General features: G+C 46.5%; 1 protein-coding gene across 1 annotated transcript in view; it reads left to right on the top strand.

Annotated features, from left to right (window-relative positions):
- Positions 1-13,095, top strand: part of LOC134965213 (potassium-transporting ATPase alpha chain 2-like) — a 55,215-nt gene extending 42,120 nt beyond the window's left edge. Inside the window, exons 16-22 of the mRNA XM_063941721.1 lie at positions 33-201; positions 616-770; positions 1,474-1,597; positions 3,540-3,685; positions 5,688-5,821; positions 12,721-12,822; positions 12,960-13,095. Of these exons, the coding sequence (XP_063797791.1) occupies positions 33-201; positions 616-770; positions 1,474-1,597; positions 3,540-3,685; positions 5,688-5,821; positions 12,721-12,822; positions 12,960-13,095 (966 nt within the window). The remainder of the gene's footprint in view (positions 1-32; positions 202-615; positions 771-1,473; positions 1,598-3,539; positions 3,686-5,687; positions 5,822-12,720; positions 12,823-12,959) is intronic.
- The last annotated feature ends 392 nt before the right edge of the window (positions 13,096-13,487 follow it).

Genomic DNA, 13,487 nt, shown 5'->3' with positions numbered 1-13,487 from the left:
TATCTCAATGACATTTTATCTTCCATTTACAGGGGGCCATTGTGGCTGTTACTGGTGATGGCGTGAATGACTCCCCAGCACTGAAGAAAGCAGATATTGGTGTTGCGATGGGAATTGCTGGCTCAGATGCTGCCAAACATGCGGCAGACATGATTCTTCTGGATGATAACTTTGCCTCAATAGTGACTGGCGTGGAAGAAGGTGAGATACGAACATTAGGAACCAATCTGATAATCAACAAAAACAACCAAAAATGTGTACTCATTCCCATCTCTGTGGCAGAAAGGATCTCAATGATGCTGCTTTCTCAAGGAAATATGGAAATATATAACTATGTGATATTTTTAGTATTGATTCTCCCTTTTATAAATGGGCAAATATCCCACTTGAAATACAGGGGGATATTCAATTGTTTGAAAAGTCAGTTGGGTGTCTGTTTTTTTCCGAATAGACTTTTCAAACATTTGAATTCCCCCCATAGAGTCCTCCCAAATACACAGTACCACTGCTTATCTGCTATGTTATATATGCACCTCATCCTAGTTTTTGCCTCCTCCATTTCTCTCTACCTCATGGCTTATGCCCCAGTAACTCACAAATGCCGTTTTCCCGCAGGACGCTTGATATTTGACAACCTGAAGAAATCTATTTCATACACAGTGACCAAGAACATCCCAGAGATGATTCCATTCATGGTCTATGTCATCATTAGCTGCCCCTTGCCCCTTGGAACCATCACCATCCTCTTCATAGAACTGGGCACTGACATTGTGAGTTACCCTGTTAGATATAGAAGTTACTGATGTAAGGAAAGGATACAAGAGACAACTGGAAACCATGGATGGGATGTATCAAACCTTCTGAAGAGTATAGGTTTAGAAGTTGTTCAAAGCACCCAATCAGCTTCTAACATTCATTTTATGGAATGCACTTGATAAATGGTAGTTAGGATCTGATTGATTGCTATGGGCAACTTCTCCATTTATCCTCTTTTTAAGGTTTGACATATCTCCACCGTGAGTACAGCTGAGGCTATCTGTAATTCTGATTTACCTACTGTATTCATGAGAAGATAGTGGAATCATAAGTTGATGACTTTGTAAAAAAGTAAAATTTTTATACAACACTTCATACTGGGGGAGATGTATCAAGCCTTGGAGAGAGATAAAGTGGAGAAGTTGGCCAGAGTAACCAATCAGCTACCAACTGTCATTTATCTAGCACAGTCTGCAAAATGACCGTTACAAGCTGATTGGTTGCTTTGGAAAACTTCTCCACTGCATCTCTCTCCAAGGTTTGATACATCACCCCTACTGAGTTATTCTCACAGCTTTAGAAATATCTATTCTTATGAAATAAGACAAAAAAAATTAAGTAGAAAGCTGCTATATTTAGTCATTGCTTTATTCCCTATTTCCTCTTTTATCTTTAGTTTTCTTGAGCCTTTTAACTAGTTTCCCCATTTTTCCCTAGATCCCATCCATTGCTTTAGCTTATGAGAAAGCTGAAAATGACATTATGCTGAGAAAGCCCCGTAACCCGTACCAGGATCGACTGGTGAACATGGAGTTGCTGTCATATTCCTATTTTCACATAGGTATGAATTTTCATTCCTCACCAGAAAATAAAACAAACAAATTCTAACATTAATAGCTATTGAGCACCTCCGGTGGGGGCTGCACTGTGTATACAGTGGGGACATTGTAACCATATTAGGGGGGGGGGGGCTATTTTATTGGAGGCAGCGCCCACAACTTACTTGCCCCGGGGCACACACAAGCCTTAATCTGGCCCTGTACTGACTGTTACATCTTCTCCTCTGCATTATCATCTGGCTCCTTCTCAGCCTCCTTCTGCCCATCAAGATGTGTCTGTTTTATTTAATTCCCCTAAAGGCTTATTTACATAGAGTAGGTGCTAATTAAAACTCTGTATTGCCAAGGTGGACTGGCCCACTGGGGTACAGGGGAACCCTCCATTGGGCCCCACTGCCTGAGGGTCCACCTCTTTCTCTATGGATCAGATTCTAGACTGTGCACTTGAATTATACATTATATATATGTTACAGTATACTGCACAGGACTGTGGTGTATTGTGAACAGTGCATTGCTGTTATTAATCTGGTACATTATCATGTATGCACCAACAGTATTTACTACATATATTTATAAAGGGGCCCAGATCATGCACTCGCTAATGTTTAACCAAACCCCTGTGGTGATAGGCCAAACCCCTAAGCATCAGCCGCTACCACTACATTCCCCTATTGGGCTCTTTATGCCCCAGTCCGACACTGTATATTGCTGCTCATCATAAAGAGCACCGGCTTCAGCTGCCCCACAATTTACTAAGCTGGCGCAAATTCCTGCACCAGCACCAATCAACTTCTACCTATCATTTTATTATCGGCATAGATAAATGATTTCTAGAATGGAATTGGTTGCTAAGGACAACTTCTCCACATATCCTATTTAGAAGGTTTGATACACCTACCTCTGTATGTTCACCTCACTCCATATTTGGGGCATAATTTCACTAGTGGAAAATGGCCTTAAGTGGTCCGCACAGAATTTGCCACTATTGGACATCTCCCCAATCTCACCACAAAGAACAAGGAACTGACCCCTGCCCAGATCTACTTATAGAATCTGATTGGTATAATCAGCTATGGATATATTAAGTTGTGTGGGGTCCGTGGTGTTATGGAATTTGCGTGGGAAACCCAATTAATGAAAACGACCTAATTAGTATTTAGAACCAGCCTTAGGCAATACATTCCTTTTAAGCAGTTTGTAATCTGTTTCCACATTTAAATGAATAAAATTAGAATTGTGATTACAAATGACTAAAAATAATTCATAAACAGTAAAAATAGTAAAAAGTGCGTTACCAGGCAACCTATGTGCAATACCTTATGTGTGACACCTGTTCACTTCATTTGGGAGAAATCTATTAAGACATACTATATTTGTATATTATACCAATCCTTCCAGACCAACACCATACACCCAAGTAACATCTGCATGCCCACTGCCTCAAATGTTCATACTGTAATTAGCCGATGTGTGTACTCGGCAATATTGGCTGCTGTGGGGTCCGACACTTGGCGATGCCAGCGGGGAGGGAGCGACGGCCCTTATTTACTAGGTCCTCCGTCATCTGAACTGTTCAGACGAGGGAGGGGGTCATTAACGATGCAATGATGTTGAGTGTACACACTAGACGAGATAGTCAAAGATATCGCTCAGATCAGCCCTTCTAAACGATATCTTTTACTTTCTCGTCTAGTGTGTATGGGGCTTTAATATTTCTAATATCTGTGATACACACAGTTATTTTTACAGCTAAATAATATAATTGTTTGATTTACAAATACAGTGTGGGAAGGCCTTTCAAGTTGATGGCAAAGTATAAATGGAACTTGAATAATACGTTTCCAAAACTGCACATCTGCAAAATTATCTGTCTTAATGGGGTATTCAGAGATCCAGCCATAACCATACTATAAACTCATCTGTAGTACTCTGCTTCTTCATCAGCTGCTATGGAAACATATGCCGGGTTCGTGAACTATTTCACTGTCATGGCTGCACAGGGATGGCTTCCAATCATAACTATCAATCTTCGTGTCAACTGGGAGAATAACAAACTTAATGACTTGGAGGACAGCTACGGACAAGAATGGGTAAGCAGCTAGCACAGGCAGGCAGAGGGAGAGATTAATCGAAGCTTGGAGACAAATAAAGTGGAGAGAGTGTGTGTGTATATATATATATATATATATATATATATATATACATACACGGTCGAGCCACATTATTATGACCACCAGCTAATAGCCAGAGTAACCGCTGTTTGCAGCACGGACAGCAGCTAGACGGGCCGAACTATAATTTTAGACACTCGTCTGGTAGCCCGCAGGTTAATTTTGACGGTGAGCTGCTCCACTGTAGCGTGTCGGTCAGCCCTCACGCACCTTCGTAGCTGATGTTCACCTCTCACACCAATGGCACGTGGTGCTCCGCAGTTTCCATGTCTGTTATTAGCAATGGCACCATTTGTCCAGTCACGATACACATTAACCACAGCAGCACGCAAACAATTCACAATCTCCCTGTTTCAGAAATACTTCCACCCTTGGCCCAAAAGCCGATAATCATCTCCTTTTTGCAATTCGGATAAATCGCTCCTTTTACCCATGACAGCAATGAGTGATATGTGTGCAGACGGCCTATCGCACACCTTATATACCCACCAAGCCAGCGCACGACACGTGATGTACTTTATGGACTACGCGCTGCCGACGTCAGATGTAGAAGGTGGTCATAATAATGTGACTGGACTGTGTATAGAACACCATTTCAGGGTATGCAGTCAAAATGTCCCTGTTTAAAATGTTGACATTCACAATGTATTGGTTGACACTGATGATGTTGACATGGTTAAAATTTCAACATCATTATTGTCGACACCTACAAAATGTCGTCATTTGCACAATTTCGATATCAGAAAAATGTTAACATTGTCAAAACGTCGACATTTCCATCAGTGTTACAATTAGGGCTAGTGCTACCGGAAAAGGTTAGGGATAGAATTAGACTAAAGCACACTGTCAATATTTCATGTCGACATTACATCATTGTTGACAATGATGAATTTCGGCATATTCAATCTCCACATTACAGCCATGCCAACATTCTCATGTCAGCATAATGAATGTTACCATTGTGAACATTGACACAATGGGGGTCATTTCAAGTTGATCGCTAGCTGCCGTTTTTCGCAGCGTAGCGATCTGGCTAAAAATCGGCTGTTCTGCGCATGCGTATGGGCCGCAGTACGCATGCGCCAAGTAGTTTCACACAAAACTATGCAGTTTTACACAAGGCCGAGCAACGCTTTTCAGTCGCTCGGCTGGTCGGTGAGTGATTGACAGGAAAGGGGCGTTTCTGGGAGGCAACTGACCGTTTTCCGGGAGTGTGCTAAAAAACACAGGCGTGTCAGCAGATAACGCAGGCGTGCCTGGAGAAACGGGGGAGTGGCTGGCCGAACGCAGGGCGTGTTTGTGACGTCAAAACAGGAACTAAACTGTCTGCAGTGATCGCAAGGTAGGAGTAGGTCTGGAGCTACTCTGAACTGCATGAAAATATTTAATAGCAGAACTGCTAACCTTTCTGTCGCACTTCTGCTAAGCTAAAATACACTCCCAAAGGGAGACGGCTTAGCGTTTGCACTGCTGCTAAAAGCAGCTACCGAGCGATCAACTCGGAATGAGGGCCAATATACCACACCCTGTCTGAGAATGTCAAATCTATCCTGCAGAACATTCACAAAGAAGTTGAACAAACATTTGTTCTGGGTCCTAACCCCAATCGCACCACACAGCAGAATGAATGGCCAATGCGTAACTTAGCACTATTTGTAGAGTATAACTTCATACAAATGCAAATTTACTAAGGCATTGCAGAATGGCACTCCACGGAACAGTAATGTAACAGCAGAAATCGCTCACCTTTGCTCTTCTCTACTCCTGGGCGAGCGCGCCTAGTAATGTGTAGCGCCATTGTGATAAATGACATGCCATGCCAGCCAGAGACAGACTCCTTCGACACAAAGTGAAATTTATGAGCGTATTTGAAACCTGTGCTCTGATTGGTTAACACTGTGAACTTGTCTCTCCTTCCCAGACATACAGACAGCGCCTGGAGCAGGAGTGGTATAACTACTCAGCCTTCTTTATATCTATAGTGGTTTGTCAGATGATCAACACTCTTATCCGAAAGACCAGAAGGAACAGCATCATAACCCGCAATTTCTTCAGGTAACATTGAGTGACAGTCCATGTAACCGTGTCCTGGTTTTACAGTAAATATTATGTTGTAGAAGCTGTCAGTGTGGCTGGGTTATACGTTACTCTATACTATGGTTCCCAACATGGGGGCCATCAATTCAGGGTTGGACTGGGGAATCCAGGGTTGGTACTAGGGAAACCCCCAGTGGGTGCCAGGTTTCAGACTGTGAACTTAAATTATACATTATACACATGTTACATTATAATGAACAGGACTATGGTGTATTTTCTACAGTGCACTACTGTTATTAACCTGGTACATTATAATGCATGTACTAGCAGTATTTTATATATTATATATATATCTCAAGGAGCCCATACCATGCATTCTCTAATAGTTAGTCAAGGCTAATTTGGTGGCTGGCCACACCCCCTCTGGTAGCTGGCCACACCCATAAGAATGAGCCCCTAAAATTGCATTTCCCCAGTGGGCCCCTCATGCTCCAATCTCACACTGTATCAATCCCTTAGGGTGGTGCATTGACCTAGGGGTCCGGATTGGATTCTGAATAATGTTAATTCAGTAGTTACTATTTTGAGTTATTATTCCTCAGTGGGGTCGGGGGTTGCTTGGGGATGAATTTATACAACCAGGAGGGCAGTGGACTGAAAAAATAGGATTTTAACACCTACCGGTAAATCCTTTTCTCCTAGTTCATAGAGGATGCTGGGGACTCCAAAAGGACCATGGGGTATAGACAGGATCCGCAGGAGCTTGGGCACACTAAAAAGACCTTTACTGGGTGTGAACTGGCTCCTCCCTCTATGCCCCTCCTCCAGACCTCAGTTATAGGAACTGTGCCCAGGAGAGACAGACATTTCGAGGAAAATTATTATGATAACTAAGGGCGATAAACATACCAGCCCACACCACAAACATACCGTACAACCGGAGTAGCAAGAAACCAGAGAACAGTATGAATTAACAACAGCAACAAGCTGAACATAACTGATACACAAACCACGTGTAACCATAAGTAACCAGTATTAATACAACTGCAAGGAACAGTCAGCACTGGGATGGGCGCCCAGCATCCTCTACGGACTAGGAGAAAAGGATTTACCGGTAGGTATTAAAATCCTATTTTCTCTTATGTCCTAGAGGATGCTGGGGACTCCAAAAGGACCATGGGGTCTATACCAAAGCTCCAGACCGGGCGGGAGAGTGCGGACGACTCTGCAGCACCGATTGAGCAAACATGAGGTCCTCATCAGCCAGGGTATCAAACTTGTAGAACTTAGCAAAAGTGTTTGAACCCGACCATGTAACTGCTCGGCAAAGTTGCCGAGACCCCTCGGGCAGCCGCCCAAGATGAGCTCACCTTCCTGGTAGAATGGGCCTTTAGTGACTTCGGTACCGGTAGTCCAGCCGAAGAATGAGCTTGCTGAATCGTATTACAAATCCAGCGTGCAATAGTCTGCTTAGAAGCAGGATTTCCAATCTTGTTGGAAGCATACAGGACAAACAGAGCCTCTGTCTTCCTAGTAAGAGCCGTTCTAGCGATATAAATTTTCAAAGCTCTTACAACGTCAAGAGATTTGGGACCGCCACAGCATCCGTAGCCACAGGCACCACAATAGGTTGGTTAATGTGAAACGAAGAAACCACCTTTGGCAGAAATTGTTGACGAGTCCTCAATTCCGCCCTATCCGAATGGAAGATCAAATATGGGCTCTTGTGAGACAAGGCCGCCAACTCGGACACTCGTCTGGCCGACGCCAGAGCCAAAAGCATGACCACTTTCCAAGTGAGAAACTTTAACTCAACCTTACGCAAAGGTTCAAACCAGTGAGACATAAGAAATTGCAACACTACTTCAAGATCCCACGGCGCCACGGGTGGCACAAATGGAGGATGGATATGCAGCACTCCCTTCACAAAAGTCTGAACCTCAGGAAGGACGGCCAATTCCTTTTGAAAGAAAATAGATAAGGCCGAAATCTGCACCTTGACGGAACCCAATTTCAGACCTGCATCCACGCCTGCCTGCAAAAAATGGAGGAAGCAACCCAAGTGAAACTCCTCCGCAGGAGCTGCTTTGGTTTCACACCACGACACATATTTTCTCCAAATACGGTGATAATGTTTTGCCGTGACCTCCTTTCTAGCTTTAAGGAGAGTGGGGATGACTTCCCCGGGAATACCCTTCCGAGCTAAAATCTGGCGTTCAACTTCCATGCCATCAAACGCAGCCGCGGTAAGTCCGGAAAGAGGCAGGGCCCCTGCAGTAACAGGTCCTCTCTCAGAGGAAGCGGCCAGGGATCTTCCACTAGTAACTCCTGAAGATCCGGATACCAGGCTCTCCGCGGCCAATCCGGAACGACAAGTATTGCCTGGACCCTTGTTCGTCTTTTGATCCTCAGCACCTTTGGAATGAGAGGAAGAGGAGGGAACACATATACCGACTGAAACACCCACGGAGTCACCAGGGCGTTGCAGTGGGCACAGGCTTGGGGGTCTCTTGACCTGGAACAATACCTCAGAAGCTTCTTGTTGAGGCGAGACGCCATCATGTCTATCTGAGAAATTCCCCAACGCCTTGCCACTTCTGCAAATACCTCTTGATGAAGAGACCACTCTCCTGGATGGAGATCGTGTCTGCTGAGGAAGTCTGCTTCCCAGTTGTCCACGCCCGGGAGGAAAACTGCTGACAGAGCGCTCACATGTTGTTCCGCCCAGCTGAGAATTCTTGTGGCTTCCGCCATTGCCGCCCTGCTCCTTGTTCCGCCTTGGCGGTTTACGTACGCCACCGCTGTGATGTTGTCCGACTGGATCAGAACAGGGAGACCCTGAAGAATGTCCTTCGCTTGCAGGAGGCCATTGTAAATGGCTCTTAACTCGAGAACATTTATGTGGAGAGAAGATTCCTGGCTTGACCATTTACCCTGGAAACTTCTTTCCTGCGCGACCGCGCCCCAGCCGCGGAGACTTGCATCTGTGGTCAGCAGGACCCAGTCCTGGATTCCGAAACGGCATCCCTCTAGTAGGTGAGAGCTTTGCAGCCACCACAGGAGAGAGATCCTGGCCCTGGAAGATAGACTTTTTTTCCGGTGCATGTGTAGGTGAGACCCGGACCATTTGTCCAGCAGGTCCCACTGAAACACCCTGGCATGAAACTTGCCAAACGGAATGGCCTCGTAAGCCGCCACCATCTTCCCTAGCACTCGAGTGCAGTGAAGAATCGACACTCTTGTCGGTCTCAAAAGCTCCTTGACCATGGACTGAATTTCCAGAGCTTTGTCCTCCGGAAGAAACACTCTCTAAAGCTTCGTGTCTAGGATCATGCCCAGGAAGTGCAATCGAGTCGTCGGAAGTAACTGAGACTTTGGCAAATTTAAAATCCAACCGTGATTTTGCAGAACTGTCAGGGAGAGTTCCACATTCTTTAACAATTTTTCCTTTGACCTCGCCTTTATCAGGAGATCGTCCAAGTACGGGGTAATTGTGACCCCTCGCTTGCGAAGGAGTACCATCATTTCTGCCATAACCTTGGTGAAAACCCTCGGGGCCGTGGAAAGCCCAAACGGCAACGTCTGAAATTGGAAATGAGAATCCTGCACCGCAAATCTCAGGAGGGCCTGATGCGGAAGAGAAATCGGGACGTGTAAGTAGGCATCCTTTATGTCGACTGATGCCATAAAATCCCCCCCTTCTAGGCTTGAGATCACAGCTCGAAGAGATTCCATCTTGAACTTGAAGTTCTTCAAGTATGGATTGAGGGATTTTAGGTTCAAAATCGGTCTGACCGAACCGTCCGGCTTCGGTACAACAAAAAGGCTCGTATAGAACCCCTCCCCCCATTGGGACGGGGGAACGGGAACAATGACCCTTTGTTGACACAACTTTTGTATTGCAGCATTTACCACTTCTCTTTCTGGAAGAGAAACTGGCAAGGCCGATATGAAAAAGGGGCGGGGGGGGGGGCATCTCCTGAAACTCCAGCTTGTACCCCTTGGACACTATGTCTACGACCCAAGGATCCAGGGCTGATTGAACCCAGACCTGCCTGAATATCCGGAGACGGCCCCCCACCAGCAGGGATTCCCCCAGGAAAGCCCCAGCGTCATGCGGTGGGTTTGGTAGAGGCGGGGGAGGACTTTTGTTCCTGGGCGCCTGACACTGCAGGCGACTTCCTTCCCCTTCCTCTACCTTTTGAAGCGAGGAAAGATGAGCCCTTACCTCTTCTGTATTTATTAGGTTGAAAGGACTGCATATGCTGATGGGGTGCCTTTTTCTGTTGTGTGGGAACATAGGGAAGAAAAGATGACTTACCCGCAGTAGCGGTAGACACCAGGTCAGCCAGGCCGTCACCGAACAAGACTCTACCTTTAAAAGGGAGAGCTTCCATAGCCTTCTTGGATTCGGCATCAGCATTCCATTGATGAACCCACAGCGCCCTCCTGGCCGAAATCGCCATGGCATTGGCTCTTGATCCCAAGAGGCCAACATCCCTCGCCGCATCCTTTAGGTAATCTGCAGCGTCCTTGATATAACCAAGAGTCAAAAGAATATTATCTTTATCAAGAGCATCCATATCAGAAGCCAAATTTTCAGCCCACTTAGCAACAGCACTACTCGCCCATACCGACGCCACAGCAGGTCTGAGCAATGCACCAGTATTGATGAAAATGGACTTCAATGTCGTCTCCAGCTTGCGATCCGCCGGATCCTTGAGAGCATCCGTGTCAGGAGACGGAAACGCCACCTTCTTGGACAATCGCGAAAGGGCTTTGTCCACATTTGGAGACGACTCCCATTTATCCCTGTCGTCAGAGGGGAAAGGATATGCCATCAAAATTCTCTTGGGAATCTGCCACCGTTTGTCAGGCGACTCCCAAGCCTTTTCACAAAGCGCATTCATTTCATGAGAGGGGGGAAATTTTAACTCAGGTCTTTTCCCTTTAAATAAACAAACTCTTGTGTCAGGAACGACAGGTTCCTCTGATATATGTAAAACATCTTTAATGGCTACAATCATATACTGAATACTCTTGACAACCCGTGGATGCAAAGAAGCTTCATTAAAATCGACGTCAGAGTCAGAGTCCGTGTCGGTACCTGTATCTGCCATCTGGGTAAAAGAACGCTTCTGTGACCCCGAAACTGTCTGTACCTGAGACAAAGCGTCCTCCACGGACTGTCTCCATGTCTGTGTCTGAGAATCAGATTTATCCAGCCTCTTAGATAATAAAGCCATATTTGCATTCAGTGTACTCAGCATAGTCATCCAATCAGCAGTCGACTGTGTCGACAGAGACATACCTAAATCCTTTTCTGCACCCCCAAAAACTTCCTCCGGGGAGGAAGACCCAGGCTCAGACATGTCGACACCGAGTGCCGACACACTCACACAGGCCACAAGCACGGGGACAGACCCACAGGGAAGCCCTTAGGGAGAAACACAGAGGGAGTATGCCAGCTCACACCCCAGCGCCCATACACTAAATGAATAGTATATATGATCAGCGCTGATTAAACATGAAAGCACCAAATTTTGTGTGTTCCCCCCCCCCCCGTTTTTCCCTCCCTGTTACTTGCGGGAGCTTGGAGGTCCGGGCCAGCGTCTCTGCAGCACTGTAGAAATAGGAGAAAATGGCGCTGGTGAGCAATGTGCAGCTAAGCCCCACCCCTTCCCAGCGCACTGTAGCCCGCTAATTTTCAAATCTTTATGCTGGCGGGGGTATGAAATACAGTGCCCGTGCACCTAATATGCCTGTTTGCCAGCCTCAAGTGACCCCAGCAACATGCTGCCCAGTGCACTCCCCCCCAGCGCCCTGCACCCAGCAAGTGCCGTTGGTGATGTGTGTGGGAGCATGGAGCGCAGCGCTACCGCTGCGCTGTACCTTCCGTTACTGAAGTCTTCTGCCGTCTGAAGTCTTCGGTACTTCTAATACTCACCCGGCTTCTTTCTTCTGGCTTCAGTGAGGGGGGTGACGGCGCGGCTCCGGGAACAAGCAGCTAGGCGAACCAAGTGATCGAACCCTCTGGAGCTAATGGTGTCCAGTAGCCTAAAGGCCCGTACACAATTGCCGATATATCGTCCGTTCTCTTGAACGTCCGATATATCGCGGGTCCGTCGGCCAGTGTGTACGGCCGATACGTCTGTGAACTCCGTCGTTCACAGACGTATCGCGTCGGCCCCGCAGCACAGCCGACGGCCAATATATCTACCAATATATTGGCGCGTCGCTGTGTGTGTACAGCGGTCGGCCGACTGCCCGTACACATGCTGCGGCGGCCGGCGGTGATTGACAGCTGAACTGGGCGGGCGTGTGTACACGCCCACCCAGTTCATGACGTCAGTCCCCGACGGATCGGGCAGTGTGTATGCACAGCACACTGCCCGATCCGTCCATAGATATATCTGCAGATCAATTGATCTGCAGATATATCTTTCCAGTGTGTACCCACCTTAAGAAGCAGTGCCCTTAACTAAGAAGAAGTGGGTCCTGTTTCTCTCCCCTCACTCTCACGCTGCAGGGAGCCTGTAGCCAGCAGGACTCCCTGAAAATAAAAAAACCTAACAAAGTCTTTCTGGAGAATCTCTGTAGAGCTCCCCTAGTGTGTGTCCAGTCACTGCTGGGCACAAAGTCTAACTGAGGTCTGGAGGAGGGGCATAGAGGGAGGAGCCAGTTCACACCCAGTAAAAGTCTTTTTAGTGTGCCCAAGCTCCTGCGGATCCCGTCTATACCCCATGGTCCTTTTGGAGTCCCCAGCATCCTCTAGGACGTAAGAGAAACTTTGTAAGCCACTACTCTACTCCAGCTGGATATACGTGTCTATATATGTGGGGTGAATTGTTGTGTTGTAAAAATAAAGAAAGGCAATTCAGTAAGTCCTTGCTTTACGCTCATTCTGTCACATGTAGGAATAAAATCATCTTCGTTGGACTGCTGTCACAAGTAGGCATTGCAACATTCCTGTGTTACGTCCCTGGGATGGGTGATGCCCTGCATTTTATGCCCCTCCGGTGAGTACCAGGAAACAGAAAGCATTTAATAATCTCTATTTTTTCCTTGTCTCACTTTTATTCACTCTGATCCTCGTAATTAATTTGTTCTAGGTCTGTGTCAAATCTTTAACACATCTTTCCTTATTTCCACACAGAATCCAATACTGGTTTGTTGGAATCCAATATACAGCCCTTATCTTGGCTTATGATGAAGTCAGAAAACTTCTCATAAGAAACTATCCTGGCAGTAAGTATCATTTGGTTTCAGTAGTTTTACCAATGAAGGGATGATAAGTAGAGATGAGCGGGTTCCGTTTCTCTGAATCCGAACCCGCCCGAACTTCATGTTTTTTTTCACGGGTCCGAGCGACTCGGATCTTCCCGCCTTGCTCGGTTAACCCGAGCGCGCCCGAACGTCATCATGACGCTGTCGGATTCTCGCGAGGCTCGGATTCTATCGCGAGACTCGGATTCTATATAAGGAGCCGCGCGTCGCCGCCATTTTCACACGTGCATTGAGATTGATAGGGAGAGGACGTGGCTGGCGTCCTCTCCATTTAGATTAGGGTTGAGAGAGAGAGAGAGAGATTGACCTGAGGCTGTGATACTGTAGAAGAGAGTGCAGAGTTTAGTGAATGACGACCACAGTGACCACCAGACAGTGCAGTTGTTTGTTTTATTTA

Source organism: Pseudophryne corroboree, chromosome 10, assembly GCF_028390025.1.
Source record: "Pseudophryne corroboree isolate aPseCor3 chromosome 10, aPseCor3.hap2, whole genome shotgun sequence".
NCBI classification, from domain to species: Eukaryota; Metazoa; Chordata; class Amphibia; order Anura; family Myobatrachidae; genus Pseudophryne; species Pseudophryne corroboree.
Note: the sequence above shows the minus strand (reverse complement) of the source record. Positions and strands in the feature narration are given on the sequence as shown.